Source organism: Gobio gobio, assembly GCF_949357685.1.
Source record: "Gobio gobio genome assembly, chromosome: 10".
In the NCBI taxonomy this organism is placed as follows: domain Eukaryota; kingdom Metazoa; phylum Chordata; class Actinopteri; order Cypriniformes; family Gobionidae; genus Gobio; species Gobio gobio.
In genome coordinates this window covers 9,238,282-9,256,222 of record NC_137116.1, presented here as the reverse complement: position 1 = coordinate 9,256,222, position 17,941 = coordinate 9,238,282, and the positions used below count along the sequence as shown (strand labels likewise).

The following is a 17,941-nucleotide window of genomic DNA, read 5'->3' as shown; positions in this document are numbered from 1 at the left end:
TTATGCAGCAGACATTACACAGCTCAGTGCCTTCACGCAGTTCATTAATAAACCATCGGTTTGTTATATCAGCCTCTCATGATATAGCCGATATGCCGATGGTTGTAAATTGATCAAAAATCGGCCGATACATATCGGCGGCCGATATATCAGTTCATCCCTAGAATAGTTCCTAGTCATATCAGTCTAGAAAAATGCAACTTTTCATTTTCCATCTGTCTTAGTACACGATGTAACTATACACATCACAACATGTAAATAGGAAAATGTTGGTGTTATTTTGCCACATATTGAGCAATAGGCTAGTTGGAGCCATTTACCTCCAGTCTTTGTGCTAAGCTAGGCTAGCGGTGGGTGCGTCAGACAGAGTTATGGCACACACAGAGATGAGAATGGTATGTATGGACTTATCTAACTCTGGGGGATACAGTGAGTAAGCTAAAGTCCCAAAAGCTCAGCGTGTTCTGTTAAGAGCTAACAAATGACCTGGCTATTATCAAATGAACATACAATAAAAAAGAAGGTCTGACATATGTAAACTGATGTTAAAAAAAAAAAGTATGGGAGTACATTTCCTTTCAATAAAATACCCATTTAACAAATTGTGTTAATATTAGATTATAGATTATTTGTATTATTTTATGTATACATTACTCTATAACACAATAGGACAATAGTTTGAGATTTAGTCTAAAAATATGAAGCAAATTAGAATAATAATTACATTTCTAAATAACTGAGTATATCCAATAAAACTAAAATTTTCTACACAACAAAAGCAAAGGGCATGGGAACAGAGCTGCTGCTTTTTCTCAGGTTTATAAACACAACACAGTGAAGAGATACGATCATTTATATGATAAACTGATTTAATTTAGGCTTTTATTTACATGTAAACAACGAATGGTAAACATGGAAGCTGGTGTGTGCGTCACGTACGTGAACAAATCTCACTGGTTCTCACGCATCACAAACACGTTTGAGCTGATCATGTGATATATTTTTTCATGTGATCATTGAGCTGTATGTGACAGACTCGCTCACTGTTTAGATGTGAATAAAAGCCTCAATTAAGTGGTTTTATGTGATATAAACATTGATTAATGCACACATCAGATATGGTAAACGGAAGCTCATGATTGGTTGACGTGCAAGAACCAATGAGGTTCATTCTGTTCGCTGATCAATGTTTATATGTGAATAAAAGCCTAAACTCAATCTGTTCATCACATAGCGATTGAGTCTCTTCAGCAAATTTGGACTAAACCAATCAATCGATCTCTTTATGAACGTTTTGAAGCGTCAGTGGTAGTTGCGTTGCAGTCAATGGAAGGACAGGAATCTCTCAGATTTCATTAAAATATCTTCATTTGTGTGTCAAAGATGAACAAAAGTCTTACAAGGAACGATGTGAGGGCGAGTAAGTGACAGAATCATTTTTTGGGGGGTGAACAAACCCTTTAAAAAGTATATTTTTTTCACTACCTACTAGGGCTGGACCAGAATTTTCGTTCGATGGGTTGGTATTCGATTTTCAAATTTGGGATTCGAATATTCGTTGGGTTTTTTTGTTTGTTTTTTTCGCGCGCACCTGGCATCCCCCTCGAATTGGTTCTCATTCGTGCCTGCATATGTTTACACTATAAAATCTGGTGAAATACAATACTCTTTTTTTTTATAGCCTAGCAGTTTTTAATAGAATGGACATTTGAATAGGAACCCAACCTCGTTGTACTTAATAAATATATTTGCTTCTTAGTGTTCCCTGCAACAGAGTATTCTCTGTCTAGAGCGCACAATTGCATGAGCTTATATGGAAGAAGCGCAGGCCTGAGCTTGCATTTTGGGTTAAAGGGTTAGTTCACCCAAAAATGAAAATTCTGTCATTAATTACTTACCCTCATGTCGTTCGACACCCGTCAGACCTCCGTTCATCTTCGTAACACAAATTAAGATATTTTAGTTGAAATCCGATGGCTCAGAAAGGCCTCCATTGGCACAATGTGCTTTACACTCTCAAGACCCATAAAAGGCACTAAAGACGTTATTACAAAGTCCATCTCACTACAGTGGTTCTACAATAACTTTATGAAGCGACGAGAATAGTTTTTGTGCGCAAAAAAAACCTATATAACGACTTATATAGTGATGACTGATTTCAAAACAAGGCATCATGAAGCTTCGAAGCGCTATGAATCAGCGAGTCGATTCAGTGGTTTGGATCGCCAAAGTCACATGATTTCAGCAGTTTGGCTGAATCATGATTCGACTCGCTGATTCATAACGCTTCGAAGCTTCATGATGCAGTGTTTTGAAATCGGTCAAATCGGGAAGGTTACTTGAATTGTGGGTTAATTTATTATAAGTCAATTTCATGTTAATCTTGAGTACCTATAGAGTAGTATTGCATCCTTCATATCTTCGAAAAGTCTTTAGTTTTATCATATTTATAAAAGAAAGATATGCTGTACAGAGTCTTTCCGGAAAAAAACAGAGCGGCTGGAGGCGTGTCGTGTGGGCGGAGCTAAAGAATGACGAGAGTGCGCAGCTATTGCGTTGAGAGCGTCTGAAAGCTGTGACATCCTTAAACGTGGAAAAGAAAACGTTATCCTAAATAAACCATGGCTATAAATCAGATTCACCCACACATATATGATCCAGAATCAGATCTAGAGGCTGAAATTGAACAGGAGAAGCAGCAACAACTAACATTACTACAGCAGGACGTCTCTATGTGGTATATACTGTAACTGTATATATTTGCTAAGCGGCTTGTCATGCGCAAGCTTTACAGCATTTGTGTGTTTTTACTCATGGTTTATGAGAACATAAACCAGGTTTATAAAGTTAGCAGTAGCAAGCGGAACAGTTTTGCACGTCATGTTGTTTACTTGAGGTGCACCTACACGGCGATAGCTAACAAATCAAAGACATTTGAAGCAGTTTACTCAGCGCCTTCTTCCAACGCACGGCCGTGAACCTTAATCGCTTGGACCACTCCATCTTTCAGCATTAGACAAGCTACAAATCCGGAGTTGAACCAGGCCTTGTTTAATAAACGATCATCGACGAAATGCAGGGAACAAATAAAAACACTTGCACAACTCCGTTGCTGCTCCGGAAAAACAAACTCCATTCACTGTTCCATTAACGCTGGGTTCTTTTGGAAGCTGTACAGGGTTGTCTTGCCCTGACAACCAAAAACACACTTCTTTGGTGACATTGTTGATTTCGTGAAGTCCTGTGACTGCAGGCTTCCCTAAAGCCGAGCAAAGCTGGTTAATGGGCGTGCATTTGCTCTCACGCTCTAGTCGCGCCTCCTTCTGGGAGAAGAGCCCGTTCCAAGGTCGAAATGCTGAGCGATCTGTCAGGCCACTTTAAAGAGCGCCAAAAAGTTTAAAGTTTGTTCATAGTTGAATTAATAGTTTATATTAAAGGTGACAGTTAAATACAAATCTGCGATTATGGATGGCTGCGCTACAAATAATGTGAAGTTCAGGCAGTAACAGAAAACAGCAAAGATTAAAAGATATTGATAATAAAAGTCCATATCAGTATCAATTAAAACCGAGAATGGTTACCGATTAGCTGGCGTCCACACAGCTGACATGTTTATCTGTTGTAGATTATCCACATTGTAGAAATAGACACTGCCTTCCTGCACTTTTATAGCACTTGGATGTTCATTCATTGACACGTCTCCGTCTCTTTCTATCTCTCTAATGCTGGCACAGTCAGCTTGATAGTGTTGTTGCTCGATAGAGATGAGGACTTTGAAAAAGCCTGATATTTTCATCCAATGTCTGATATTTTTATCGAATGGTTCGTTATCATCCAATGCATATTTTGGCGCTCAAACTCGGTGAGGTTTTTTTTCCACTGTAACTTGCGCATCGTCTCATTTTATTACGTCAACAACAAAAGATGTGATGGCCTACTCATAACAGAACATGTCGGTAAAAAGGCACACCATTTTTAATCATAGCATGTACATTTATATGGTCGCCAGTGGCAATCTCAGCAAAAATATCACTCGCAAATTAATTTTGACTGTTTTAGTCGCAGTCATTTCTATACATCAAAGTACCATTCAAGCCGCTGCAAAAGCCGTCATACGTTTTTTTGCTTAACTGGAAGAAATTATTTTGGTCTCACCTATCTGTGCGTTGTCATACAGAAGCAGGTCGTATGCGCCCTGGTAGCCGGTGCGGTAGTTTGTTCGAGTTCCGCTGTCCCACTGCACAACCACAGTTTTATCAGGTGTAGTGGTGCTGCCCTGCCGGCCGATCTCCACCACCGTGCCAACATGCCCCTCTCCTTCATCCTGGTTGCTCCACTTCCAGTCCATGCCGCGGATCACACGCATGCCCACCTCCATGCTGCCGCGCGCCGGCTGGCTGCTGTGCCCTGCTTCACTATGCTTCCGGTGAGCTCGCGGGACGGTGGCTGCGGGGACGGCAGCGCTCACTGCTTGGGGTCGAGGCACTGGGAGTGGAAGGGATCCGAGTAGGGGAGCCTCTGGAGACAGATCAGGGGTGACTGAAACGACAAAGAAACCTCACCTTAGCAAATCATTTACTAACACACAGGAACAAGTTCCCTCCGGTTTCATTAGCTTGTCAAGTCAAGTTCAGTTTATTTGTGTAGCACTTTTACAATAGAGGAAGTTCTAGTGCTAGAATTTGGTTCAAAAGTATGGAATGACCCAAAAGTAAGTTCATCAAGACATTAATCGCATATATTCCCACATGATATCTTTAGTAGAGTTATAGGCATGCAAACTTGGGGCAAAAAAAACACAAGAAGTGTTTTTTTTCCCATTTTTGTCATCGTTGGTATATAATAGGGGTGTGACAAGACACTCATCTCACGAGAGGAGATGAGACACGAGATTGGGTTCACAAGAACAAGACGAGACAAGATTTTTTACATAGTATTTTTTAGAAATCCTCAATGATGAAATGCATGACTAGAAAAATTAATTGCAGGTGCATTTGAAATGTTTAACTCATCATCTTGTAATGGACGTCATTTCAGTTGTACTTTCTGAGTATGAATTATCTTATGCAGTAAAAGACAAGCACTGTAAAGGTTTTGCCAAAAACTCAACTGACTGGCTTCTTTTCTTTATGATCGTCTCTTCAGACCTTAGAACTGCACATGAGCTTCTTTTGACCTCCTAACTGAACTCTTTCCCACAAATTGATCATAGATATTAAGTGCAAACAATAACCATACTCAAAGTACTCAATATTCAAAGTGCAAATAGAGACCACATTTTTCTTCAAGCATGATACAGAGCTAAGAGATGGTTACAACGAGATAGCATTTATATATATGAGATCTTCGTGGCTCAGGGAGCCGCTTTCAAACAGCGGTAACGTATTGAAATCGCGTTTGAATGCACGCTCCCGTTTATTTTCACTTTCAATTTCACGATCAAGCATACTCTGTGAATAGGGAGCGGTGGTGCTGAACGCGCAATTTAAAATATAAATCTGATGCTTCTGCTGCGCAACGAATCCTCCGCCACGGTGCAGTCCACTAACATGCAACACACACTCGTAACACGCGGTCAATGCGTGAATAAAATAATGATGCTGCCATCTTTCTAAAGTAATTTCACACCCCTGTAATATGGCTCCAGATCTCAGTTGAAAATTGGCTTTCATCACCATTTATGTTTGTCTTTGAGTCGGAGACGTTTCTTGAATTTGGTTAATCTGACACGTAATGACCCAAAAGTAAGTTCATCAAGACATTAATCACATATATTCCCACATGCCTCCTTGTTCACAGAGAATGTGTTTCTTTCTTATCCTGGCAAAATTGTCTTTGTTTCTAACATATTTCAAAGTAAACCCAATGAAACCCAAATGCAACCTTGTGAATGCAGTCAAAATGATTACAATTTACTCACGGAGCCACATTGAGATCCCAATATCTTTGGAAATGAACCATGCTGTGCCTTAAAAATTAAGATGTCAAAAGAAAAGTTAGGTAAGAACCAGAATCTAAAAGTATATTAAGATATCTTTAGTACTCCTTGAGTTACAGACATGCAAACTTGGGGGGAAAAAAACTTTTTTCCCATTTTTGAATGATCACCATTGGTATATAATGCGACACAGATTGCTAAAGTCAACAGATTTTACTAATAGACCTACCAATCTCTATGTGAAAATAAAATAATGATGCTGCAATCTTTCTAAAGTCATTTTTACACCCCTGTAATTTGGCTCCAAATCTAAGATGAAAATTGGCTTTCATCACCATTTATGTTTGTCTTTAAGTCTGAGAAGTTTCTTGTATTTGGTTGATCTGACACAGAATGACCTAAAAGTAAGTTCATCAAGCCATTAATCGCATATATTCCCACATGCCTCCTAGTTCACAGAGAATATCTTTCTTTCTTATCCTGGCACAATGTTAACATATTTCTAACATATTTCAAAGTAAACCCAATGAAACCCAAATGCAACCTAATGAATGCAGTCAAAATGATTACAATTTAATTGACCAATTTACTCACAGAGCCACATTGAGATCTCCATATCTTTAGAAATGAACCATGCTGGTCCTTAAAAATGAAGATGTCAAAAGAAAAGTTAGGTAAGAACCAGAATCTAAAAGTATATTAAGATATCTCTAGTACTCCTGGAGTTACAGGCATGCAAACTTGGGGCAAAAAAAACACAAATTTGCTTTGTCCCCACTTTTGAACGGTCACCGTTGGCATATAATGCGACACAGATTGCTAAAGTCAACAGATTTTACTAATAGACCTACCAATCTCTATGCGAAAATAAAATAATGATGCTGCCATCTTTCTAAAGTCATTTTACACCCCTGTAATTTGGCTAATCTGACATGGAATGACCCAAAAGTAAGTTCATCAAGACATTAAATCGCATATATAGTAGTCACATGCCTCCTAGTTCACAGAGAATAGCTTTCTTTCTTATCCTGGCAAAATTGCCTTTGTTTCTAACATATTTCAAAGTAAACCCAATGAAACCCAAATGCAACCTTGTGAATGCAGTCAAAATGATTATGTAGCGGTACGTGAAACACAGTGGAAGCAGAGCATGTACAAGCTTTTGAAGTCAAACATGCACCTTTAATTAAATAAGCTAACATATGCCAGCTGTTCACACCAAATACAAACTCTGTCTCATAACTACAACAGACAAGGAGAAGAGCAGCAGATGTTCTGCCCACTTAGAGCCCATGCGGTGTCCGCCCTAGGCACTCAACTTGTTGGACAAACGAAAGGGAGATTCAGACTGGTGGATAATCGCTTCTGAACAAATGGACGAGCTCTACAGTGTGTTGGAAGCGGCATTCTCACTGAACCCCACCGGCCTAGACAGGAACTGCTCAATGCACAGGAACTGAAGGATAAGACACTGATGTAGAGGCTCTGGCAAGCATAGCTGTAAACTAATGCATGTATGTATCAAAACGGAAAGCAAACATGTACAAATAAACCACAACTATCCAAACAAAGGGCAACTAAAATGATCACAAATGCATCCACAAAAACACTTGCATTTTTTTATATTCTCCAAATCGCTGTATAATAAAATTAGGCTTTTGTTTCAATTATAAAATGATGATGCAGAAATCCAAACTTTTTTCATTTACGGGATAATTTCATCTGTACAACATTGGCTCTTAGTCAACAGTAGCAACCGGCAATTGCTGAGTTCTGTAATCAATGCAATGAATTATTATTAAGCAATCAATGCATCGCAATGCACCAGTGCATTTTCCACCCCTACTATCCCCCATTAAACAGCATTTAAAGAGCATATCGATAACCATGCTTTCCTAAAACTATATAAATGTTTTATTAGTGTTATTCCAAAGGACTCATAATATTGCTAAGGTGCACCAGTGACCGAAAAGGTCTAAATATTATAATTTTAAGAGATGCTGACTGGCCTTTGTACATGTTTTGGGGCTCCTCCTTCTTTGTGATACAATATTGTCACATGACATACCAAAATGCATTATGGTCCAAAATGGTCATTGATGTCTGTTATCCAGGAATGACACTAGAGAAATCACAATTCGGAGACAAAAGTCTTTCTGTCATAAACATGTAAATAAGCTCAGTATTATCTCTATATTTGAAGGTATCATTGAAAACATTGATGATAAGTTAATGTAAAAGTAAACAAAGTAAGTTCATCAAGACATTAATAGCATATATTCCCACATGAAATCTTTAGTACTCCTGGAGTTACAGGCATGCGAACTTGGGGCAAAAAAAAACACTTTTTTTCCCATTTTTGTCACCGTTGGTATATAAGGGGTGTGACGAGACACTCATCTCACGAGAGGAGATGAGACACGAGATTGGGTTCACAAGAACAAGACAAGATTTTTTTACACAGTATTTTTAAGAAATCCTCAATGATGAAATGCATGACTAGAAAAATTGTTTGCAGGTGCATTTGAAATGTTTAACTCATCATCTTGTAATGGACGTCATTTCAGTTCTACTTTCTGAGTATGAATTATCATATGCAGTAAAAGACAAGCACTGTAAAGGTTTTGCCAAAAACTCAACTGACTGGCTTCTTTTCTGTATGATCGTCTCTTCAGGGGCCTCATTTATAAAACTTTTAAATTTTAAATAAATAAATAAACTTTTAAATAAACTTCGGATTTGCGTCAGAAGTGGCGTACGGATGAAACATAGGACGTGCGTACGCACAGAAATATTCGGATTTATAAAACTGTGCGCACGCACATCCTACGCAGTTTTCCCTTAATAAATCACAATCAATTCTAAATGTAGCGCAGCTTTTGCGGCTTCATGTCACGTCCATAGTTGCCCGTAAATAGTCCGTGAAACGCCCACAAGTTAATATTCATCGATTGCGAAATCATGGCAAACACAGAGAGGAAATCAAAAAAACGTAACTTCACTCAATGTGAAGTAGAAATTATCGTTGGCGAGGTGGAAAAGAGGAGAAAAATATTTTTTGGAGGGCACAGTGTGGGCATTACTAATGCCAAAAAGGCACTTGAGTGGCAAAAGGTTGCAGACGCCGTAAATGCTGTAACCTCACAACCTCGGACCGTGGCCGAAATAAAAAAGAAATGGTCGGACATCAAAGTCGAGGCAAAAAAGCGTCTAGCGTTCCATTGCCAGAGTGTGTCTGCCACGGGTGGGGGAGAGGGGACACCGGAGCGGACCCCTCTTGATGAGAGACTGGCGGCAATTATTGGGGAATCCCTATTAATCCCTATCCCTATTATCTACGTGGAAATGGGAAATAGTTGAGTGCAAATGTAATTTCTTGCAGCTTTCTGAATGGTTGAGACGTACATCATATGTTATTTTATCGAAAATAAAACAAACTAAAGGCATTTGCATGAATACCATGATTCCGTAGCTGATGAAGAAATTTTTACTATGAAAACAACTTTCCCCAGTGGACAATTAATCTATCTATCTATCTATCTATCTATCTATCTATCTATCTATCTATCTATCTATCTATCTATCTATCTATCTATCTATCTATCTATCTATCTATCTATCTATCTATCTATCTATCTATCTGTCTATCTATCTATCTATCTGTCTGTCTATCTAATTGCATCTATATCTGCTCCGCCAGACGGACACATTGACGAGAATATCAGTTTTGTACATTATTTCGTTCTGTTTACCATATTATTTATGAGGATGAATTGCATAACATGCCAATATTGTTGCAGAACATATTTCACTTTTTTTTTTTTTTTTTTTTTTGCATTTCTGTTGTAATTTTCGTTTGATTTTGTTTGTTTTACACTGCAGATCGATCAAACGGGTGTTCGTGTAGGCTGTTAATTGTAATACTTGCTTTGTGAAGTCTTCAAGTTATTTATGACAGGCATAGCCATTTCTTTTACACAACGGTCTACAGTTTCACACACTTTCACGTGTTTCTTCCATCTGCCGACGGTGTCACCATTTCTCATTTCACCCGTTTTTGTGCGTACGCCTGGGTCAGAGCTTGCGTGAAGGACCGCACATTTTCCCGCCAAGTTTGCTTTTTATAAATACCAATTAGGGATGTGACGGTGAGGAAATTTTCCCACCGGTTAATTGATGTGTGACAACACCGGTAATACCGGTATCACCGGCGGAGGCTTTTAAATCACTAATTCTATCTAACCGAAAGTAACATGCACACGACCGCTCTGAACTGAAAACGCGCCAGTGTTGCATATTCACACACCGTGAATGAAGCTCGTCTGTAAATGCGCGCTCTGTGAGGCCATGGGTGCGTCTCAATCAGTTCCCTAGTTTAGTAGTCAGGGCACTGATCAAGCATTGATCAGTCTATGATTGAGATGCACGCCATGAATGAATAACAGTTCGTCCGTATACTCGACGCGCCCGCACGAGCGCGAGGGTGCGCGCGGCAAAAATAAATGCGCGCAGTCAGCGTAGCGGAGGCTCGCACTGCGGAGCCAGGCGAAAGTAAACAATGCGCGCTCTGAGCGGCCGTGCACATTTAACTTTCGGTTTTGAATTAGCGCCAATTCGGCTGCGGGTTGCTTGAATTATGGGTTCATTAGTCTATTATTTTTAATGAAAAACACAACAACAAAACAAATGACAAACTCCCTTAAATAGGCTCTTTTACGTTTCGTTTTGAAACCAAATCTTCCACGATCATCTCAGTCAGCTCCTCACTCTTAAATCTGATGAATGACTCCTGCCGCTGCCGAGACTCACGGTCGGATCCTGCTTTATGAAGCAGATACGTTCAGTTTTTATTTGTATTGTCTGTTCTCTAACTGAACTAAATTATTTTATTACTATAAAAAAATCAAAAAGACGGTGGGCGGTGCCACGGTGGGCAAGTGATGTAACCGGTGTTGAGTCTGGACACCGGTAACACCGGCAACACCGACTATCGTAGCAAGCCTAATACCAATTATTGCTTAGAGAGCGGCGTACGCCTTCTTTTGTGTGTACGCAACGTTTATAGATGAGGCCCCAGACCTTAGAGACCACATTTTTCTTCAAGCATGATACAGAGCTAAGAGATGGTTACAACGAGATAGCATTTATATATATGAGATCTTCGTGGCTCAGGGAGCCGCTTTCAAACAGCGGTAACGTATTGAAATCGCGTTTGAATGCACGCTCCCGTTTATTTTCACTTTCAATTTCACGATCAAGCATACTCTGTGAATAGGGAGCGGTGGTGCTGAACGCGCAATTTAAAATATAAATCTGATGCTTCTGCTGCGCAACGAATCCTCCGCCACGGTGCAGTCCACTAACATGCAACACACACTCGTAACACGCGGTCAATGCGTGAATAAAATAATGATGCTGCCATCTTTCTAAAGTAATTTCACATCCCTGTAATTTGGCTCCAGATCTCAGTTGAAAATTGGCTTTCATCACCATTTATGTTTGTCTTTGAGTCGGAGAAGTTTCTTGAATTTGGTTAATCTGACACGTAAAACTAAATCTTGAGATAATGCTCATGGGTCAATGATGTGGCGTGTCAATTCTGGTGTCCAAAGCATATTCATAATATAACAAATATATAATACACTACATTAAATGACTCAACTTCCCCCTCTTAATTACTCATGTGAGTATTCATTCAAAATAATTAATCTTTAAGGAACTACTGAGCTCAAAAGTCCCAAAATGTAAAATCTGAATACAAAAATGTAAAAAAAAAATATGAATAAAAGTATTTAAAATCTACTTGGGCATAATTGTATAAATGTTTTCAATGATACCTTCAAATATAGAGATAATACTGAGCTTATTTACATTTTTATGACAGAAAGACTTTTGTCTCCGAGTGTCATTCCTGGATAACAGACATCAATGACCATTTTGGACCATAATGCATTTTGGTATGTCATGTGACAATATTGTATCACAAAGAAGGAGGAGCCCCAAAACATGTACAAAGGCCAGTCAGCATCTCTTAAAATTATAATATTTTGACCTTTACGGTCACTGGTGCACCTTAGCAATATTATGAGTCCTTTGGAAAAACACTAATAAAACATTTATATGTATTTATATTTAAAAAAAACTTAATATCTATGAGATCTAAAAGATTGCCTTAAAATTATGATAGCTAAGTAGTGCCTGATAATAAAGAAATAATAGTTTCGTCATTCTTGCTAGCCAGAACGACATATGTAAAACCATCTAGTTTTTAATTAACATTTGTAAACGTTTAGGCATAGTTATTATGGGATGTGTGAGACTAGTAGATTAAACGATAGTGCTGCTTCTAGTCCACTTGCAAAATATTAGTAGTTTACGATTTTTTTTGCACATTCAATGTTTTGCTTTATATTTTTACAAAGGCTACGTTTAAATTGCCGTCATGTTAAAGTAATATCTTGAAATGAATATACTATATTCTTCAGTTTTCCAGCATCTTCTGCATATTTGAACCCTCTCCAGCAGGGACTGTATGATTTTGAGATCCATCTTTTCTCCAGAAGGAAACACAATGCATTAAGGGGGGGTTAAAACTTATTGAATTTAAAGATCAAGGTAAATTGTACTTCATTTGTCTTCTGGGAAACGTGCAAGTATCTTCTGTTGCTTTCGAAGGGCAGTACTTAATGAAAACAAATTATATTTAAACAAAATAAGAAAAATTTGGACCTCTTCATCCTGTTCAAAGGTTTTCACCCCCCGGCTCTTAATGCATTGTGTTTCCTTCTGGAGCATCAGTGAAAGTTTCAACCTTTTTTAGTAGTTGTGTTTGAGTCCCTCAATTGTCCTCAGCGTGAAAAGATGGATCTCAAAATCATACAGTCCCTGCTGGAGAGGGTTCAAATATGCAAAAGATGCTGGAAAACTGAAGAATTTTTCTGAAGAGCGTTGGGCAGTTTAACTGCTCAGGACAAACAAGAGACTCAAGAACAACCATCATAAAACAAAAACAGCCTTGGTTCTGAATTTTCAGATACCATCAGCCAAAAATGAGCCCATGTCTACAGTATATGAAATCCCACATTGATTATATTAATTGTGATTCAAATTTTGTTTTCTGAGCACTGATTGTTTGTTGAGCTCCAAATATGGATATCAGTACATTTGTATAATATGCCAACAATGGTAGAAATGTAATTCATTTAAAAATTCATTACCGTTACCCAGGAATAACAATTTCATGGCAAAAAAGGATCTGATTCACCAAAAAGTGGTTAATTACGTTCATAAAAGAAGTACATTTACTACATTTTTGACAGTTTTTTTAACTTAAACGTTTTAAATCCTTATCCGTCACTCACCCTCTGATGTCCTGAGATGTCCTCTGACTAAGTGAAATACAAATAGGCTTTAAAAACAGGAACTGCTCCTTTCCCATCTGACAACTTCCTCCATTCATGAGCCTGGAGTCGAATAAAGGTCAGTGTGGATGTACCCAGATCCACACTACAACACATCTGCAGTGTTGTCGTGAGTCCAAGACCTGTTTTCTATGACTAGTTGAGACCAGCTCATTCAACCCAGGCCAAGTCCAAATGTCCAACATAGCAGAAAAGGTACTAACAGATCAACTTGTTCATTTTCTTAATACACAAAACAACACTCTAAATAAAAAGGTTCTATATGGCACCAAAAATGGTTCTTGGCTTGTAATCATAGGGGAACCTTTTTTTAGTGCTATATAGCACCAATTTTGGTGCTTCAGTGGTTCTTCAGCGGTTCTTCACCGGTTCTTTGACTAAGCTATATAGCACCTCTGAAGAACCGCTGAAGAACCACTGAAGCACAAAATTGGGGCTAAATAGCACTAAAAAAGGTTCCCTTATGATTACGAGCCAAGAACCATTTTTGGTGCCATATAGAACCTTTTTTTTTAGAGTGAATTTATTGTCCCCTATGCGATTTATATCCTCCTCAAGTGTCTGTTCAGGCGGGTTCTGTCCTTGGACCTTTTAGTTTGTGTCTAATGTAAAAATCCAAATGTACGCAGATGATACCATGATTAACACTGATGGTAAAACTAGAGGACTGGTGGAAAGTAAGCAGTCAGACAAAATTATTTAGTACATGGATTTCCACTCTAATAAAAAAAAAAATGATATAAACACGATAAATGTAACAATTTAAAAGAAAAAAATATGTTTTGTTATAGCTTTTGGGGTGAGTAAGTTATCAGGAAATTTTCATTTTAAAGTGAACCAATCCTTTAAGGTATTGAAGACTTTTTATGATCTCACATTAAGAAACTGATCCAGATTTTTTTTATTCGTACACATACTCTAAAATACATCGTACAGTTCATACACATCTATTTTTCGTGGCAAATGCGAGTGAAATGGTCGAGTCCTGTCTTAGACATTTACATAGTATATAAATGTGTACAAAAACACACATTGCCAACCAACACTAGACAAAGTTCCACTTTTGCACAATAGAAATGATTAAAGTTAAAGATGAATCAAACATGAAGAATATGCAACTTAGTCATTTGTTATATTATTTTTTGCATATTATTATTAATATTATTATTTTGCCTGTAACTGTTTAGAGCAATTGTATCATTAACTGCAATATATGCTTAAACGTTATGTGTTTTTATGTGTTTAACGATTAATTATGCCATATGTTCCTGTGTTTTTTTATTGAAATTTAGCAGCCAATTTTTGTAGCCAATTCTGGGGCAGTCATAGATTGTCCAATGTCCCTGTTAAATAAAATATAAAATAATAATAAATAAAAATAATATGCATGTAGCACTGTGAGTACTCGAGGCAGCTGTTTATGCCAGCTTCACTGTTTTTCGTTTTACACACACACACACACACACACACACACACACACACACACCAGAGTTTCCGCTAGAAAAAAATGGTGCCGGTCAAAGTGACCGGCAGAGGTTTCGTTTTCCGGACATTTTGATGATATGCCGGTCAAATATCGCCTCTTAATTATTCAAGTTGAGGAAAACTGAAAGCAGTTTATGTAACTTAAAAAAATGACATAATCAGGCCGTATATGCAACATGTTTATTAGCCTAACTTTTAAATAGACGGGAAAAAAAACATGAACGTCCGATTGGCGTCAATCAACCAATTTTTTTTACTATGGTTTCACATTTCATAGTTTAACAAACCAACCCCCCTTCCCCACATAAAATATCCGAATATAGCATTGTTTTTACTCAAGCAAATTTAATTATAAACTCAGTATGTCTCATTTAGTTGGTAACATTTAAATTGGCCACCGTGTAAATGACTCCTTGTCAAATGAACTTGAACAAACAAATGACTAGGCCTATAACATTGTCTCGCGTCATTTTTGGCTACTTTTTACGCTTTTTTGCAGTGCTGAATTGTGCAGCTGCCGACTTAAAATCAAAAGTCGCAGTGTCTCTCCACAACTTGCAATGCGCATAAGCCGCGTAACCTTGTTCTCCGCAAGGCGACTTCGCTGCTTCGTCTTGATCCGATTCTGCAGTGAGAACCCCCTCTCTGCAGGAACACTCGAGACAGGGATTACACAGGCTATCTTGGCGAGCTTGGTCCACTCTGGATACATTTCGCTGAAATCACATAGGACTTCGCAGGCTGTGGAGAAATGCAATCCTCCATAGCCACGGAGCGCTGTCATGACAGCGAGGGCATCACGTCGCAGGCTTACGGTATCGATAAGAGGAGCGGTGTCCGCAGACTCAAGGCTTGTAAAATGGCAAACAATCCTTCTGATCGCTGGTTCTGCATATTCTTGGAGAGCTATTTGTCAGATTTGGAGAGCTATTTGTCAGATTTTAATCTGAAATTTTAATCTGACAATTTGACCGAAAAGATTAAATTTTTTCGGACATTTAATTTTTTTCCCGGCCAATGTCCGGTAATTACCGGACAACGGAAACCCTGACACACACACACACACACACACAGTGGACGACACTTGCGTTTGTCTGTCAAATGTATTGAAAGTGATAGGAAGAATACGAGCTACTCTCCAAAGGCAACTTATAAAGAGACAAGCAGCTTTGAGAAATACACAAAACTATAATAAGAGTGACTGGGAGCATGCACAGATACAAATGACACGGCATAGATGGCATTCACTTCTATTTCATACCAACAGCGACACAAACCCCAGAGCAAGCAGACTTGAGCGAATCTTCAAACCAAGCTCTCTGGTCGGCACCAACAGCTCTAATGTGAAAGCACATGTCCTTCCTGCTGGGGGCCTCGTTAGCCAGGATCCCCTAGAGACTGCCTGATAAGAAATGGATTTCGATAGTCACTCCACACCACAGGACCGCCTAGCAGTGCTGGACGAACTACACAAATCAAGTACATGAGTAAAAGAACAGATACCCTATTAAGTACTCCTTTTCCATTTTACTTCAGTAAGTGTACAAAAGTACTTGAAAGTGCTGATGAATGATGAATGTTTATTTATTGTGCAATTTCCTACTGCTCAACATGTGTGTGGTGTATAATGTACCAGACACACTATCTGTGTGCTTAAATAGGTTACAGATCAGTCTGTATAAGTATCCAGCACTAGTCAATAAGGAAGGTTATTCAGACACTTAAGAAAGGTTTATTTTACTACCAAAATGTGTCATACACTGATAACTACTACTGATAATTCTTGATAATTCAAGTGTGCATACTAGTATATAAAAATGAGGAAAATTAAATATAAAGGTGAATATACAGACGTCACATAGGAAGAACACTATGTAAACATACTAGTTTTATATCATTTGAAACTGCTAAGGCAGCGAGGAAAATTCAAGTGCAGTAACTTTTTAATGTTTAGTTTTTACCTAAAGCCTTCCCTGTTTAGATGCTAACACACAAACGTGGACATTCAAGCATTTCATCTGGGCTTAAAAAGCTCGTCCTTCTACAGCAGATTTAGCTCACAAACAACTGATAATCATGACCTAAATATGATTTTCATTTACAATAATACATGTTAAATTCGGTATTAGTAACTTAGTTTTCGCGCCATCAGTAACACACGCTCAAGCTCCGAGGATCTCCCGTTCTCGTCTCATTTTGAGTAGGGATGGGAATTTTTCCAAAATATTGTATTCAAATATTTGGGTTCATAAAAAAAACGAGCATTCAAATATTTGTTTATTTAAATGACGTTTGTCGTCACCATTTCTGAACAAACTTTTATTATTTTATAATGTTTCCTGAGGTGTATGTTGTTAGTATGATTTTTAGATCATAAAATGTCATAATTTAGAAATAAAAGGCATTTTTCAATCCTGATTTTAGCCCTCTGGCAAAAATCTGGCCTCTGGTGTTTAAGAACACGAGGCGCTGAGCAAGTATTTCACGCTCAAGCGCTGAGCGTTCAGCGTTTTTTACTGGTCTCCTAGAGTTGAAGAATGTTCAACTTGCAGCGCTCATCACGGTCACTTTTCACCCAGCCGTCCAATCAGAGTGGAGGAGGGGCGGGACAAATAGAACACCAACCAACCGCCACATTCTGCTTGTACTGTACAACGTCAACAGATGACAACAAGCAGTATAATAATGGAACAAAATCATTCAAAACAAGAGCCAGAGCAAATACTTTACATTGTTTCAGCATTTTATATAGAATCAATACAGAAACAAACTATCTGTGAAATGAGATACTAGTAACACTTCCGCGGATATTCCGTGTCATAAGAGCCTCAACTGAAAAAAAATTGCTGCCAAAACGCTCTCAAGCGCCCACAGCGAGACGTTTTCAGCAGAGCGCCTAGTGTTTTCAGCCGGCTAAAAATGCTTTGGTGGACACACAGCCTTAGCCCTAAGGGGCGTGTCTGTTGTGAGACTTCAGTGAGAAAGTCTGTGAGATCTTTGCATTCGAAATGAATATTACACTTTCCTACGTTTTTTTTTAACTAATACAGCTGTCGAGATGAACGAATTGTGAAAGTGTTGATTATAGCATTATTTT

General features: G+C 38.4%; 2 protein-coding genes across 4 annotated transcripts in view; one reads left to right on the top strand and one right to left on the bottom strand.

Moving 5' to 3' along the window:
* LOC307132267 (interleukin-17 receptor E) overlaps nt 1-17,941 on the top strand; it is a 517,506-nt gene that overhangs the window by 1,088 nt on the left and 498,477 nt on the right. The gene's annotated exons all lie outside the window — the stretch shown is intronic.
* The window catches only part of mib2 (MIB E3 ubiquitin protein ligase 2), a 115,773-nt gene that overhangs the window by 59,411 nt on the left and 38,421 nt on the right, over nt 1-17,941 (bottom strand). For all 3 annotated transcript variants that reach the window (XM_079826440.1, XM_079826441.1, XM_079826439.1), the window contains exon 2: nt 4,156-4,539. In XM_079826440.1, the coding sequence (XP_079682566.1) occupies nt 4,156-4,539 (384 nt within the window). The remainder of the gene's footprint in view (nt 1-4,155; nt 4,540-17,941) is intronic.